At 33.9% G+C, this 18,063-nt stretch overlaps 1 protein-coding gene across 2 annotated transcripts in view; it reads left to right on the top strand.

Annotated features, from left to right (window-relative positions):
- LOC125255497 (A disintegrin and metalloproteinase with thrombospondin motifs 14) overlaps positions 1–18,063 on the top strand; it is an 89,902-nt gene that overhangs the window by 62,077 nt on the left and 9,762 nt on the right. For both annotated transcript variants that reach the window (XM_048170793.1, XM_048170792.1), the window contains exons 8-15: positions 1,715–1,858; positions 2,062–2,194; positions 2,299–2,412; positions 7,691–7,839; positions 7,927–8,099; positions 12,785–12,918; positions 13,053–13,176; positions 16,178–16,258. In XM_048170793.1, the coding sequence (XP_048026750.1) occupies positions 1,715–1,858; positions 2,062–2,194; positions 2,299–2,412; positions 7,691–7,839; positions 7,927–8,099; positions 12,785–12,918; positions 13,053–13,176; positions 16,178–16,258 (1,052 nt within the window). The remainder of the gene's footprint in view (positions 1–1,714; positions 1,859–2,061; positions 2,195–2,298; positions 2,413–7,690; positions 7,840–7,926; positions 8,100–12,784; positions 12,919–13,052; positions 13,177–16,177; positions 16,259–18,063) is intronic.

Genomic DNA, 18,063 nt, shown 5'->3' with positions numbered 1-18,063 from the left:
ATATATATATATATATATATATATATATATGTATATTTATTTATTTATTTATTTTTAAGAAGAAAGAGTACAACAGTAAAAACCTTTATTGAGTTATTTATCTGACAAAATATATAAATAAAAAAAGAATAAAATATAATACATATATATAAAATAATAATTATAATATATATATATATATATATATATATATTAATTACAGAATTATTTGGCAAAAAAGGCAAACTAGAGCAGGTTTTATTTTACTATGCAAAAAAAAAAAATACATAGAAAAACAAAAAGCTGACAGGAAAAAGCAAACATTGACAACAAACAACATAATCAGTTATTAGTATTTCATTAGTTCATTAGTTCTCTGCTACTGCATGCAATATCATATCAGTAAAGCACAGCCAGTTGGCATGAATTTCCAGTCATTTTTGCAGTCTTTTCTACAATGATCATGTTTACGAGATGAGCGCACATAAACGGTGTTGTTGTAATTAGCAGGAAGGCTCTGAGATGCCATGAGTTGAAGGCGTGTCATTCAACAAGAAAATTAGTGTCGGCCGCTATTATTGCCTGCACTAATTAGTTTGCATGCATTTTGTCTGATGTTCATAAAAAACAGCAACAAAGCGCTGCCAGGAAAAAGCCACCTGTTCAGCCAGTTTATGATAAATATATAAAGCATCTATTATGTGCCTAATGTGCATGAAAGTATGTAAAAATATGAAATTGCTCAGCGTGACCATTGTATTATGACTAAAATGAGTTGGATGCACATCATAATTACAACTATAAGTATGAACTTATCTTGGCTGCTCAATAGCGTCCCCTGTAGGACATGATAAACTCTTGCTGCTTTTGCCACTTTGCAAGATGTTTTATGTTTTCACATTTCAGGTCCTATGTAACTGCAAAAAAAATGTTTTCTAAGCAATTTTTGTCTTGTTTTCCAGTATAAATATCTAAACATTCTTAAATCAAGAGACATTTGCCCATATGATCCATATTTGGATCGGAAAAATAAACTTATTTCAAAGCAAAAACAAGGTTATTTTTCTGACCCCACTGACAGATATTTGTTCATAAGCATAAACTCACTTCATTTTGATATATTTTTTAGCAAGCAAGACTCGATAACTTTGCATATTCAGTAAATGCATCAGATAATATTTGTACTGGAAAACAAGACAAAAATCCTGAGTAATAAAGTCAGTTTTTGCAGTGCGGTTTGGAGAATAAGCGTGAATCATCTGCCATTTCCTCATAATGTTCTGTGTGAATCATCACTGAAGACTGTAGATGTAATGTTTGTTGTGTCTCTATAAACACTGACAGCAGTCACATGACCTGCCTGGAAGCTCTTGTTTCACATCACAATTCATGATGTCAGCAGAATCCAGACAGAACAGTGTGTCTCGCTCGTGACTCGACACGCAGAAATGTGTTCAACAGCAGTGGTGAGAAGCTGCGTGAACATAAACACAGTTTGCCAAGCATTTATCTTCCACATTTCTAATTGAATCGGGATACTGAATGAAAAGAGACCTAAATTCAGCTAATAAAACATAATAATGAACAGCATTATTAGTGTAAATATATTTTACTGCAAACAAAGATTTGATAGAATCAGTGAGTCGGAATGAACTGATTCATTGAAACGAATCTTACCGGACATTCTGCGTGATTATATTGAGCAGTATTTTGATGGTTATGTTGAATGTTTCAGGCTGGGTATGGAGCATGACGGTCAGGGGAACCGCTGCTCAGACGAGACCAGTATGGGCAGCATCATGGCTCCGCTCGTCCAGGCCGCGTTTCACCGATACCACTGGTCCCGCTGCAGCAAACAGGAGCTCAATCGATACATCCAGTAAGAATCTGATCTTCATATCTGCAGTTATCCTCTGTGCATCTCAGGAGAGGATTTGGGAGATGATGCAATATTAAAACATTATGCAGCAAATCAACTTTGAAGAAAATACTACAGCATGAGAGTGAATTGAGACAGAATTTGTATTAGTTTTTGAGCAATGCATTGATTAAACCTTCCCCAAACCGCTGTGTTTCTTTCAGCTCGTACGACTGTCTTCTGGATGATCCGTTCGAGCTGAAATGGCCCAAACTCACGGAGCTTCCCGGGATAAACTACTCTATGGATGAGCAGTGCCGCTTTGATTTCGGTGTGGGTTATAAGATGTGCACCGCTGTAAGTATTTAGCTCTGATTTTGTGAATATAGACTCAAGTTCAAGCAGCTGTACATTATTGCATTTTGATGAAATATGACAGCGCTCTATCTCTCCTCCTCCAGTTCCGTACGTATGACCCGTGTAAGCAGCTGTGGTGCAGTCATCCTGATAACCAGTACTTCTGTAAGACCAAGAAGGGTCCGCCGGTCGACGGGACGGAGTGTGCGCCGGGAAAGGTGAGACTTCTTGTCAGTTGAATGCCACAATGGGCATATCATATTTCTCACACAACGATTATAATATGATTACATATTCAGTTGGCTCAAGAACAAACTGACATTGCTTTGGAGACGTCAACATTTGGAAGTCTTTTCAAACAACCGATCATATCTTCACTGATGCTTTTCAAGAGTTGCACAATCTTGCTTAGAACAAAACTGATCATTATCTAAATCTCTTGAGCACGAGCATCAGAAAATCAGTCATGTTCATTAATACGTTCTGAGAATCACTCACTCTTGCTTAGAACAAAACTCTACAGTATTTAATCTCTTAATAGAAAAAGAAACATTAGATTAAAAAACAAACTCGATTCAAAAAACAATTTGCATATTGCATATTTACATATTGGGATTCAATCAGTTTTTAAGGCTTAAGTACATGCCCAAAAATTATTTTAATTAGCAAGCCTGTAATCATCTCGATCATAGATGGAATTTTAAGGCCAATACAGGCAATTTACCATAGGAAATATATGGTTTATAAAGCTTTTTTAACAGTTATCGAGTTATTTGACAGTTACTTGACTAGTTCGCCAAAGTTGTTTTTTGAAATAATCTCCAATATTTAATGAAAGATTCGATGGACAGCGGCGGTCCTAGAAACAAAGTTGCTCAGATTGAACACTTGCTGCTTTTGCCACTTTGCGAGATGTTTTATATTTTGAGATTTCAGGTCCTACGTAACTGCAAAAAAATGATTTTCTAAGTAATTTTTGTCTTGTTTTCCAGTATAAATATTTAAACATTCTTAAATCAAGAGACATTTATTTGAAAAGCGAAATTACTGAAGATAGTAAGTCGTATTTAATGAAAACAATCATCAAAATGAAAACAAATCCAATTGGAATGGAAAAATAAGCTTATTTCAAAGGAAAAACTCACTTCATTTTGATATATTTTTTAGCAAGCAAGACTCGATAACTTTGCATATTCAGTAAATGCATCAGATAATATTTGTACTGGAAAACAAGACAAAAATCCTGAGTAATAAAGTCAGTTTGTGCAGTGCGGTTTGGAGAATAAGCGTGAATCATCTGCCGTTTCCTCATAATGTTCTGTGTGAATCATCACTGAAGACTGTAGATGTAATGTTTGTTGTGTTTAAGGCTTAAGTACATGCCCAAAAATTATAATGTTTTAATTAGCAAGCCTGTAACCATCTCGATCATAGATGGAAAAGACCATTTTAAGGCCAATACAGGCAATTTACCATAGGAAATTTATGGTTTATAAAGCTTTTTTAACAGTTATCGAGTTATTTGACAGTTATTTGACTAGTTCGCCAAAGTTGTTTTTTGAAATAATCTCCAATATTTAACGAACGATTCGATGGACAGCGGCAGTCCTAGAAACAAAGTTGCTCAGATTGAACACTTGCTGCTTTTGCCACTTTGCAAGATGTTTTATATTTTGAGATTTCAGGTCCTACGTAACTGCAAAAAAATGATTTTCTAAGTAATTTTTGTCTTGTTTTCCAGTATAAATATTTAAACATTCTTAAATCAAGAGACATTTATTTGAAAAGCGAAATTACTGAAGATAGTAAGTCGTATTTAATGAAAACAATCATCAAAATGAAAACAAATCCAATTGGAATGGAAAAATAAGCTTATTTCAAAGGAAAAACTCACTTCATTTTGATATATTTTTTAGCAAGCAAGACTCGATAACTTTGCATATTCAGTAAATGCATCAGATAATATTTGTACTGGAAAACAAGACAAAAATCCTGAGTAATAAAGTCAGTTTGTGCAGTGCGGTTTGGAGAATAAGCGTGAATCATCTGCCGTTTCCTCATAATGTTCTGTGTGAATCATCACTGAAGACTGTAGATGTAATGTTTGTTGTGTTTAAGGCTTAAGTACATGCCCAAAAATTATAATGTTTTAATTAGCAAGCCTGTAACCATCTCGATCATAGATGGAAAAGACCATTTTAAGGCCAATACAGGCAATTTACCATAGGAAATTTATGGTTTATAAAGCTTTTTTAACAGTTATCGAGTTATTTGACAGTTATTTGACTAGTTCGCCAAAGTTGTTTTTTGAAATAATCTCCAATATTTAACGAACGATTCGATGGACAGCGGCAGTCCTAGAAACAAAGTTGCTCAGATTGAACACTTGCTGCTTTTGCCACTTTGCAAGATGTTTTATATTTTGAGATTTCAGGTCCTACGTAACTGCAAAAAAATGATTTTCTAAGTAATTTTTGTCTTGTTTTCCAGTATAAATATTTAAACATTCTTAAATCAAGAGACATTTATTTGAAAAGCGAAATTACTGAAGATAGTAAGTCGTATTTAATGAAAACAATCATCAAAATGAAAACAAATCCAATTGGAATGGAAAAATAAGCTTATTTCAAAGGAAAAACTCACTTCATTTTGATATATTTTTTAGCAAGCAAGACTCGATAACTTTGCATATTCAGTAAATGCATCAGATAATATTTGTACTGGAAAACAAGACAAAAATCCTGAGTAATAAAGTCAGTTTGTGCAGTGCGGTTTGGAGAATAAGCGTGAATCATCTGCCGTTTCCTCATAATGTTCTGTGTGAATCATCACTGAAGACTGTAGATGTAATGTTTGTTGTGTTTAAGGCTTAAGTACATGCCCAAAAATTATAATGTTTTAATTAGCAAGCCTGTAACCATCTCGATCATAGATGGAAAAGACCATTTTAAGGCCAATACAGGCAATTTACCATAGGAAATTTATGGTTTATAAAGCTTTTTTAACAGTTATCGAGTTATTTGACAGTTATTTGACTAGTTCGCCAAAGTTGTTTTTTGAAATAATCTCCAATATTTAACGAACGATTCGATGGACAGCGGCAGTCCTAGAAACAAAGTTGCTCAGATTGAACACTTGCTGCTTTTGCCACTTTGCAAGATGTTTTATATTTTGAGATTTCAGGTCCTACGTAACTGCAAAAAAATGATTTTCTAAGTAATTTTTGTCTTGTTTTCCAGTATAAATATTTAAACATTCTTAAATCAAGAGACATTTATTTGAAAAGCGAAATTACTGAAGATAGTAAGTCGTATTTAATGAAAACAATCATCAAAATGAAAACAAATCCAATTGGAATGGAAAAATAAGCTTATTTCAAAGGAAAAACTCACTTCATTTTGATATATTTTTTAGCAAGCAAGACTCGATAACTTTGCATATTCAGTAAATGCATCAGATAATATTTGTACTGGAAAACAAGACAAAAATCCTGAGTAATAAAGTCAGTTTGTGCAGTGCGGTTTGGAGAATAAGCGTGAATCATCTGCCGTTTCCTCATAATGTTCTGTGTGAATCATCACTGAAGACTGTAGATGTAATGTTTGTTGTGTTTAAGGCTTAAGTACATGCCCAAAAATTATAATGTTTTAATTAGCAAGCCTGTAACCATCTCGATCATAGATGGAAAAGACCATTTTAAGGCCAATACAGGCAATTTACCATAGGAAATTTATGGTTTATAAAGCTTTTTTAACAGTTATCGAGTTATTTGACAGTTATTTGACTAGTTCGCCAAAGTTGTTTTTTGAAATAATCTCCAATATTTAACGAACGATTCGATGGACAGCGGCAGTCCTAGAAACAAAGTTGCTCAGATTGAACACTTGCTGCTTTTGCCACTTTGCAAGATGTTTTATATTTTGAGATTTCAGGTCCTACGTAACTGCAAAAAAATGATTTTCTAAGTAATTTTTGTCTTGTTTTCCAGTATAAATATTTAAACATTCTTAAATCAAGAGACATTTATTTGAAAAGCGAAATTACTGAAGATAGTAAGTCGTATTTAATGAAAACAATCATCAAAATGAAAACAAATCCAATTGGAATGGAAAAATAAGCTTATTTCAAAGGAAAAACTCACTTCATTTTGATATATTTTTTAGCAAGCAAGACTCGATAACTTTGCATATTCAGTAAATGCATCAGATAATATTTGTACTGGAAAACAAGACAAAAATCCTGAGTAATAAAGTCAGTTTTTGCAGTGCGGTTTGGAGAATAAGCGTGAATCATCTGCCGTTTCCTCATAATGTTCTGTGTGAATCATCACTGAAGACTGTAGATGTAATGTTTGTTGTGTTTAAGGCTTAAGTACATGCCCAAAAATTATAATGTTTTAATTAGCAAGCCTGTAACCATCTCGATCATAGATGGAAAAGACCATTTTAAGGCCAATACAGGCAATTTACCATAGGAAATTTATGGTTTATAAAGCTTTTTTAACAGTTATCGAGTTATTTGACAGTTATTTGACTAGTTGTTTTTTGAAATAATCTCAAATATTTAATGAACGATTCGATGGACAGCGGCGGTCCTAGAGACAAAAATTCTCAGAATGAGGAGTTCTACCATGTGGTACGAATGTCGTGGGCGTGTGTCAAAAATTACGCAAAACACAATCCTTTACACATGTGAAAAATGCAAAGGCGCCCCAAGGTGGCCAATTTCTTTTGAATTTCTCAAACAGACCCTGCTCAAATTTCATCGGCTGATGACAGACATGTTTTTTGAGATATGTCAATGTCCTCGTAGACAATCATGGCACCTTGGAGAAAGACACTGCATGCCAATTTTCAAGTCGATCGGACTAACGGTGAAGAAGTTATAGCCATTTACATGTTTTTTTCCTGTTATAGCACCACCAAGTGGCAAGTCGCCGCATCCTTTTTCACATTACCAAAGATTGAGCCCATACACACTTGTTCCAAATTTGGTGAAAATACCTCATTCCGTTCACGAATTATAGCCATTTTAGTAAAAGTGGCTCCGCCCACTTTGAATGTTTTGGCACCCCTTAGAGACCGTGAATTGAAATTTCAACTTTTTTTTAATAGTTATTGACGAGCAGACTCCAGAGAATCTCGCTGCACTGGTTTGGTTCCACAAAAGTAGGTTTTTCCCAAAAAAAATCCAAAATACCTAAAAATTTCACAATGAACAACAAGGGAATCCGGTTTAGGAGTTATGAGCCATTTCGTACTTTTGACCACTATAGCGCCCCCATCAGTACACGGTGTGAGTACAACCAGCCTTCAAAGTTTCAAGTCTGTCCAACTTACGGTTTGATCTGCCCAATCACTTTTAGGGGAGAATGCTGATCCTTGGAAATTTTAACAATTACAATAGAGTTTCAGCGATATGCACCTGGTTTAGGACACAATGATAGCATAGTGTACAGGCGTGGGTTAGTGATACTAGTTAATGTGTGTGTTGCAGTGGTGTTTTAAAGGCCACTGCATCTGGAGGTCGTCCCATCAGCCCTACGGTCACGACGGAGGCTGGAGCTCCTGGGGAAAGTTCGGCTCGTGCTCCCGTACCTGCGGAGGAGGCGTCCGGTCCCGCAGCCGCCAGTGCAACAACCCTGTGTGCGTTCACGAACCGAGCCTGTGAGTGAATGAAACCGCTCTGAGGATGTGCTTCATTTCCCCTGACTCCTGTCTCTGTGTCTGCAGTCCTGCGTATGGAGGTCGTGATTGTCCGGGGTCAACGTTCGATTATCAGGTCTGTAACAGCGAGGACTGTCCCGGCCCGTACGAGGACTTCAGAGCGCAGCAGTGCGTCCAGCGCAGCAACAAATACCACAATAACGTCAAACACACGTGGCTGCCGTACGAACACCCTGATGGTGAGAGAAACACGTCTCACTTCCTTTCTCTTTTAGATATTAATATTTGCATCTTGGAATTGATTTTCTGGAGCAGGGATTCCCAAACATTGTTTGTCAGCCGAACCGTTTTTTGAAATAATTAAATAAAATAAAATAATTGAAATATATTAAATTAATTTTTAAATTATTTTTAAAAAAATCTTATAAATAGTTTAAATTAATATTTTGGTATTATTTTATAATATATATTTATATATTTAAAATATAAAAATAAGTCATTCTTTGGTAAGAGTTCTATTTTGATTTTAAAATTATTTATTTTAATTTTACATTTTAATTAATTATTAGCTTTTCGTCAATTCACAAACCCCAGTTTAGGAAATCCTGTTCTGGAGCATTTGTAAAAAAAAATTCTAACCATATAAAACACACAATGTGTTTCTTGGTTTTGAACCATTTAATTTTTATGTCACATTATGTTATTATTATTATTATTATTTAGTTGTATTAGCTGTTTGATATTTGAACAGAATATTATAAAATACATTGATAAGTTTGGGGTCAGTAGGTTTTTATTTAATAAATTAATACTTTTATTCAGCAAGGATGCATTAAATTGATCAAAGGTGGCAGTAAAGAAATTTATAATGTTACAAAAGATTCTGTTTCAAATAAATGTTGTTTTTTTTAACTTTCTATTCATCAAAAAATCTTGAAAATCAAAATGTATCACAGTTTCCACAAAAATATGAACTGTTTTCAACATTGATAATAAGCATAAATGTTTCTTGAGCAGCAAATCATCATATTAGAATGATTTCTGAAGGATCATGTGACACTGAAGACTGGAGTAATGATGCTGAAAATTCAGCTTTGATCACAGGAATAAATTACATTTTACTATATATTCACATAGAAAACTATGGAAGCTTGTTTCCACCACTAATTTAAAAAATAAAAAAGGGAATTGCAACTTTTTATCTCACAATTCTGATTTTTCTCACAAATGCAGGATTTAATCTTGCACTTGTGAGATATAAAGTCAGAATTGTGAGTTGTAAAGTCAGAATTGCGAGTTGTAAAGTCAGAATTGCGAGTTGTAAAGTCAGAATTGCGAGTTATAAAGTCAGAATTGCGAGTTGTAAAGTCAGAATTGCGAGATATAAAGTCAGAATTGAGATATAAAGTCAGAATTGCGAGTTATAAAGTCAGAATTGCGAGTTGTAAAGTCAGAATTGCGAGTTATAAAGTCAGAATTGCGAGATGTAAAGTCAGAATTGCGAGTTTTAAAGTCAGAATTGCGAGTTATAAAGTCAGAATTGCGAGTTGTAAAGTCAGAATTGCGAGTTATAAAGTCAGAATTGCGAGTTGTAAAGTCAGAATTGCGAGTTGTAAAGTCAGAATTGCGAGTTATAAAGTCAGAATTGCGAGATGTAAAGTCAGAATTGCGAGTTTTAAAGTCAGAATTGCGAGTTATAAAGTCAGAATTGCGAGTTGTAAAGTCAGAATTGCGAGTTGTAAAGTCAGAATTGCGAGTTATAAAGTCAGAATTGCGAGTTGTAAAGTCAGAATTGCGAGTTATAAAGTCAGAATTGCGAGATATAAAGTCAGAATTGCGAGTTTTAAAGTCAGAATTGCGAGATGTAAAGTCAGAATTGCGAGATGTAAAGTCAGAATTGCGAGATGTAAAGTCAGAATTGCGAGTTATAAAGTCAGAATTGCGAGATGTAAAGTCAGAATTGCGAGATATAAAGTCAGAATTGCGAGATGTAAAGTCAGAATTGCGAGATGTAAAGTCAGAATTGCGAGATGTAAAGTCAGAATTGCGAGTTGTAAAGTCAGAATTGCGAGTTGTAAAGTCAGAATTGCGAGTTGTAAAGTCAGAATTGCGAGTTATAAAGTCAGAATTGCGAGATATAAAGTCAGAATTGCGAGTTTTAAAGTCAGAATTGTGAGATGTAAAGTCAGAATTGCGAGATGTAAAGTCAGAATTGCGAGATGTAAAGTCAGAATTGCGAGTTGTAAAGTCAGAATTGCAAGTTGTAAAGTCAGAATTGCGAGTTATAAAGTCAGAATTGCGAGATGTAAAGTCAGAATTGCGAGTTTTAAAGTCAGAATTGCGAGTTATAAAGTCAGAATTGCGAGTTGTAAAGTCAGAATTGCGAGTTGTAAAGTCAGAATTGCGAGTTGTAAAGTCAGAATTGCGAGTTATAAAGTCAGAATTGCGAGTTGTAAAGTCAGAATTGCGAGATATAAAGTCAGAATTGCGAGTTTTAAAGTCAGAATTGCGAGTTTTAAAGTCAGAATTGCGAGATGTAAAGTCAGAATTGCGAGTTGTAAAGTCAGAATTGCGAGATATAAAGTCAGAATTGTGAGATGTAAAATCAGAATTGCGTGATATAAAGTCAGAATTGCGAGTTGTAAAGTCAGAATTGCGAGTTATAAAGTCAGAATTGCGAGTTGTAAAGTCAGAATTGCGAGTTATAAAGTCAGAATTGCGAGATGTAAAGTCAGAATTGCGAGATGTAAAGTCAGAATTGCGAGTTGTAAAGTCAGAATAGCGAGTTATAAAGTCAGAATTGCCAGATATAAAGTTTAATTTTTTTCCCCCGCAAAATGCGAGTTATAAAGTTGCAATTCTGACTTTTTTCTCGCAATTGCGAGATTTTTCCCAGAATTGTGAAATATAAACTCACAATTGCAAGAAAAGTCAGTTGCAAGAAAAAAGTCAAAATTCCGAGGAAGAAGTCGATTGCGATATATAAAGTTGCATTGCTGACTTTATATCACGCAATTCTGACTTTTTTCTCGGAATTGTGAGATATAAACACAATTTTGAGTTATAGAATTGCGCAAAGTCAGAATTGCGCAATATAAACTCACAATTGTAAGAAAAGTCAGTTGTGAGAAAAAAGTCAATTGCGAGAAAAAAGTCTTTATGACTTTATAACTCGCATTTTGTGGAAAAAAATTACCTTTTTTAGTTTTTATTTCAAGCTTTTGTACAAAACAGCTATTTGAAATGGTAATAATATTTCACTATTTTACTGTATTTTTGATAAAATAAAAGAAGAGACGTCAATAAATCATTTAAAATCTTACCAACCGCAAATTTTTAAACACTATGTTAAAAACGGAAAGTTTTTTTTCCCACTCTTTTTAAAAAGCTGGGTAATTTTTTCCCTCTTGTTGCCCGGTTCGTTTCTGCTCCTGATGCCCAGTGTATTAAATCTCTCAGAAAGAGCTCAAGTCTCACTGTGACCCTAAAACGGCTGAATTCACCACAGACACGAGTGCGATGCAGGAACACAGTGTTCCTGGCAGAAACAGGACAGAGAAAATAAAGAGACTGCGAGGAAAATAAACACTCCATACATCCACATATAGCATATTTTATCTTGAGCTGACGTCACGTCTCATCTTGAGATGCAATTCTCTCTTTTGTACTTCTCTCATCTGCATTTCATGAGCATGCAAACTCTTGAGAGTAATTAGGTAGTCATGTAGAAGACACTTTTATTTTGCAGCGGTGCTTTAATTACAGAGACAGACCCTTTGAAAATACTTCTGTGTCTTTTAGTTCAGTGGTTCCCAAACTGGGGTACGCGAACAAAATGCTGAGTAATTAATTTAATTCTACCTTAAAGTAATATTAAAACCGAGCATGTATTTCTAACTGCCAAAATGCCGTAAATCCAGTACATTTAATCAAATTACCTGATTGTTTGCAGTCAAAAATGACTGTATCCACACAAGTAGCATGCATATGATAGATTGCATGCAGTCTGCTGCCTTAAATCGCGCTAAATTACTGTCGTTCTCGACAATGCACCTTTGTAAAAGTAGGGATTTATCACTTATTCAGATGAAGAACAAATATAGACACAAATAATCGATTCATTTCTATTTAAGTCTCAAGCTTTCTCCGATACAAAAACATACCTTGTGTGAGTTCTTGTATTTAATGATGATAACGAGAACGCAATTGTTCCCAAATATCCACATGACTGCAAACGTGACATTATTATACAACAGGTCAAAAAACAAAACGTACATTTTAAACACTGTCAGTATTTACTCTATTTTGCAATGAAATAATAGTTCTAACGAAAACCACAGCAGAACTACAACACACGTCTCTGTTTCGAGAATCGTTAGAGTCAATGATTCAATGATTCATTCACAGCCACTTGCTTTGTTACTGAATGAATGATTCAATGACTCACTCATAAAAACAGTGACTTGCTGCCACCTACTGGCGGTTATAGTTTAATATTTAAACGTTTTTCTTGGTTTTACCATCATTGCATATTTCTCTATTGAACATTTTTATTTAAAACATTATTTATTTTATAAAGTTATTCATAAAGGTAAAAAAATGCACTGGAAAATCAATTTAGGGGGCAAATATTGTCCCTTAATGGTAAAGGTGTGACTGCAGTCGAAGTGAAAGAGAGGGGGTACGCAGAAGGATGGTAATCCCTTCAGGGGGTACTCCAGGCTAAAAAGTTTGGGAACCACTGCTCTAGTTCATATCTGCAGCTTTGAGCTCATCTCTACATTTAAAAGTGACTGTAATGTAAGTCTGTAAAGAGGCGAGATCATTTTTGCCCCATCTTTCTATAGCACATCAACACAGGGCTGTTTTTATGGTGTCGTCAGAGGGAAAATGCTGATGTTTCATGGCTGTTTGTGCATTTCAGAGGCCCATAAGTGCGAGTTGAGCTGTCGCTCTAAAGAGACGGGTGAAGTCGTCTTCATGAACCAGGTGATGCATGATGGGACACGCTGCAGTTACACTGACCTGTTCAGCGTCTGCGCTCGAGGAGAGTGTCTGGTGAGAATCACATCATGCACATACACACACATTATTGTGTAACATAAGAGTTGTCAAACTGCCTATACTGCCACCCATCAGCCATATCAGGAATGATGGGATATGAATGATATGTCCTTCCGTCTCTCTCTCAGAATGTCGGCTGCGATAAGGAGGTTGGATCGTACAAACAGGAGGATAAATGCGGCGTATGTGAGGGTGACAACTCTCACTGTCGCACCGTCAAACTCACGCTCACCAAAACCCCGAAGAAGACAGGTACAAACTCAAACATTCAGCCGCTGCCGTCCTCTGAACAAACACGGACGAGCCTGACAGCCTGTCATCAAGACCTGATAATTATGTTGGCTTGATAAAGCCAGCGTAGCTTCTTCTTCTTCTCAGACCTTCAGACTGTTCTGACTCGGTGTGCTGAAACTTTTCTAACTGATCTGCCTGTTTTTCGTTAAACGGACGATCTAAACTACTAAAAGTCCCATAGACTTTCATTGAGGGGGCCAAAACTTTTGTACAATACGATTTAAGCCGTCTGTCACTAGCAAAGCTTAATGACTATCCTAGGACAACATGCTAAAACATGTTAATTCATGCTTGAAATGTGGTAAAGCATGCTAGCAACATGTTAAATAATGCTAACATACTAATTCATTAAAACATGTTATCAACATGCTAAATCATGCTATCATCTACATGATTTAGCATGTTAATAACGTTTTACCATATAATTTGCATGAATTAGCATGTTTTTGCTAACGTTTTAACAGGTTGATAGCATGATTTAACATGTTGATAACATGTTAACATGAATCAGTATGCTGCTAACATTATTTAACATGTTGTTAGCATGCGTTACCACGTTGCTTGAATGAATTAGCATGTTGCTAGCATGTTTTAACACATTACTAGCATGAATTAGCATGTTGTTAGCATTATAATTAATTCTAGCAATGTGATAAAATATGCTTGCAACATATTAAATCATGCTAGCAGCATGTTAATTCATGTTAACAACATGTTAAAAATGCTAAATCATGCTAACAACATGCTAATTCATGCTAGCAATGTGTTAAAACATTCTAGCAACATGTAAATTCATTCTAGCAACATGGTAAAGAATGCTAACAACATGCTAAATCATGCAAATCTAGCAGCTTGTTGATTCATTTTAACAATATATTAGCAAAATGCTAATTCATGCTAGCAACCTGTTAAAACATGTTAGCAAAAACATGCAAATTAATGCTAGTTATATGGTAAAACGTTATAAAAATGTTAAATAATGCTATCATACTAGTTAATGTTATCAACATGCTAATTCATTCTAGCAATGTGGTAAAATATACTAGCAAAATGCTAAATCATGCTAGCAGCATGTTCATTCATGTTAACAACATGTTAAACATGTTAGCAAAAATATGCTAAATAATGCTAGCAAAACATGCTAATTCATGCTAGCAATGTGTTAAAACATGTTACCAATGTGCTAATTCGTGGTAGCATGAGACTCTTCTGACTCGGTGTGCTAAATCTTTCTAACTGATCCGTTTTCCGTTAAATGGACGATCTAAACTACGAAGAGTCCCATAGACTTTTATTGAGGGGATGAAAACTTTTGTACAATATGATTTAAGCCGTCTGTCACTACCAAAGCTTAATGACTATTCTAGGACTACATGTTAACAAAATTTTAAATCATGCTAACAGCATTATAACTAATGCTAGCAATGTGTTAAACATGCTAGCAAACATGTTAATTCATTCTAGTAATGTGGTAAAGAATGCTAACAAAATGTTAAATCATGCTAGCAGCATGTTAATTCATGTTAACAGCATGTTAAACATGTTAGCAAAATGCTAAATCATGCTAGCAACATGTTAACTTGTGCTAGCATGTATATTAATTAATGTTAACAAAATGTTAAAACATGTTAGCAAACATGCTAAATCATCCTAACAAAATGCTAATTCATGTTAACAACATGTTAATTCATGCTAGCAAAGTGATAAATCATGTTAACAATGTGGTAAAACATGATATCAACATGTTAAAAAATGCTATTAACATGCTAATTCAAGTTAGCAATGTGCTAAAACATGCTAGCAACATGCTGTTGCATGCTAGCAACATGGTAAAACATGCTACTACCATGCTAATTCATGCTATCAATGTGTTAAAACAAATGCTAGCAATGTGTTAATTCATGGTAGCAATGTACTACAACTTGCTAGCAAAATGCTAATTCATATTAGTAATGTGGTAAAATGTTACCAACAGGTTAAATCATAATGTTAGCAATGTGGTAAAACATGCTAGCAACATGTTAATTCATGCAAGCAAAGTGTTAAATCAGGTTAACAATGTGGTAAAACATGTTAACAACATGTTAAAACATGCTAATTCATGCTAGCAATGTGTTAAAACATGCTAGCAACATGTTAATTCATGTTAGCAATGTGTTAAAACATGTTTGCAAAATGCTAATTTTTGCTAACAGTGTGCTAAAACATGTTAATTCATGCTAGCAACCTGTTAAAAAATGCTAGCAAAGCATGCTAATTCATATTAGCAGTGTGCTAAAATATGTTAATTCATGCTAGCAATGTGTTAAAACATGATTGCAATATGCTAATTAATGCTAACAATGTGCTAAAACATGTTAATTCATTCTAGCAACCTGTTAAAAAATGCTAGCAAAGCATGCTAATTCATACTAGGTGTGTGCTAAAATATGTTAATTCATGCTAGCAATGTGTTAAAACATGTTAATTCATGTTAACAATGTCTTTCTCTTTCCACTTCACTAAATTTAAAAGCTTATAAAACTTTCAAACTTTATCAAGCCAACATCAAAGTTTGTCAAGAAACTTTTAAATCTAGTTATTTACTGTCTTAGTAAACACACATGCCTCACATCATCAGAGTTTCATATTATGGTAGCAATTTACAGTAAGGTCCCATTAGTTAACATAAGTTAATGCATTAACCAGCATGAACTAATAATGCGCTATACATTTGTTACAGTATTTATTAATCTTTATTAATGTTATTTACTTAAATTGCTGCTCATTGTTAGTTCATGTTAGCTCAGGTGCATTAAATAATATTAAAAGATACAACTTTTGATTTGTATCAAAAATATTACAGTGTTTTTCATTGTTAGTAACTAATGTTAACAAACGGAACCTTGAATTGATGTTTTTTTCTGAGCTGGACCTGTCCTCTGTGTGCTGTTTGTTGAGCTCTCGCTCTGTTTGTTAGGCTTGCTGAAGATGTTTGATATTCCTGCTGGAGCTCGACACATTGTGATTGAGGAGAATGAGACGTCGCCTCACGTAATTGGTGAGTTTGTACCTGTGGATGTTTCGGAAGGAGTCAGTGTTTTTCTCCAGCGGCACAAACTCAAGGCAGTCATGCATCCTATTGAGACCAATTACTGCCTTCCCATCATGCTTTGTCTGTGTGCATGTACCATTTTAAATTCCCAGACAGCTTGACTTAAGCAGTTTTTCTGATGGTTTTGTTTTTCTTTCTTTCTTTCTTTATTTCTTTCCTTTGTTTTACATCCCTGAAGCTCCTGCTGAGAGTCTTCTTCGCTAAAGTGTTTTAATGTGAAGTTTCATTTTACTACAGTAAAGAAAGATGCTACTATTTGTAGTGTGGTTGTTAAAGGATTAGTTCACTTTAAAATTAAAATTTCCTGATAATTTACTCACCCCCATGTCATCCAAGATGTTCATGTCTTTCTTTCTTCAGTCGAAAAGAAATTAAGGTTTTTGATGAAAACATTCCAGTATTTTTCTCCATATAGTGGACTTCAATGGAGCCCAAATGGTTGAGCTTCAAAGAGCTCTACATGATCCCAGACGAGGAATAAGAGTCTTATCTAGAGAAACCATCACTCATTTTCTTAAAAATAAATAAATAAATAATATAAATTTTAACCATAAATGCTCATCTTGAACTAGCTCTCTTCTTCTTCTATATTTGAATTCCAGCAGTGTAGACACTGCTAAGTGTATTACTGCCCTCCACAGGTCAAAGTTTGAACTAATTGTTATATACTTGCACTAGTATATTGTATATGACAATTTAGTTCAAACTTTGACCTGTGGAGGGCAGTAATACTGGAATGTTTTCATCAAAAACCTTAATTTCTTTTCAACTGAAGAAAGAAAGACATGAACATCTTGGATGACATGGGGTGAGTAAATTATCAGGAAATTTTAATTTGAAAGTGAACTAATCCTTTAACATTTTCATTAACTGAAATACAATAAAATAAATATTAGATGGAAAGCTTTAAATTAAAATTAAATATGTTGTCTTGGCAACTAACTGAAATAAAATAAGTTTATAAAACTATTAAAAACATTTTCGTTAACTGTAATGAAATGAAACCAATATTACATGAAAAACTAAAGGAAGATTAGAAAATGAAGTAAAACCGGAGGAATAAAATGACTAAAACTTAAATAAAATTAAAATAAAACTAAATAAAAAATACTAAAACATAATAAAAATGTAAAAAAACATTGCAATTACTAAAACTTAAGTTAAGCATAAAAAATAAAATTGAAATTGAAATCTAAAATAAAAACCAATTCAAAATATTAATAAAAACTTTAATAGTATAATAAGATATTATAATTAATATTATAAGATAAGAGGTTACACTTTTTTTTTACAGTGTCGTAGTTACATTGTAATTACTCAAATAAGTACTGAGTACTATTAATTAACTACATGGACTTACTATAGAGTTACAGTTAGGGTTTGGCTTAGGGTTAGTTACTTGTAATTATGCATAATTTACTGTTATTACTATTGTAAGTACATGTAGTAACATGTAACTACGGCACTAAAATAAAGTGTTATCAGATAAGATATTTTACACAAAATTGAAATAAACATTTAAAATGGAAGATAAGGTAACACTTTATTTTACAATGTCCTTGTTACATATGTTGCATGTACTTACCATAGTAATTATGCATAATTGCATGCAAATAACCCTCAACCAAACCCTAATCCTACCCTAACCCTGTAGTAAGTACATGTTGTTAATTAATATTACTCAGTACTTAAATATATAATTACACTGTAACAAACACACCATAAAATAAAGATAATTATCTGTTATAATG

This window comes from Megalobrama amblycephala, linkage group LG20 (assembly GCF_018812025.1).
Source record: "Megalobrama amblycephala isolate DHTTF-2021 linkage group LG20, ASM1881202v1, whole genome shotgun sequence".
Taxonomy (NCBI): domain Eukaryota; kingdom Metazoa; phylum Chordata; class Actinopteri; order Cypriniformes; family Xenocyprididae; genus Megalobrama; species Megalobrama amblycephala.
This window is presented reverse-complemented; position numbering and strand designations above follow the sequence as displayed.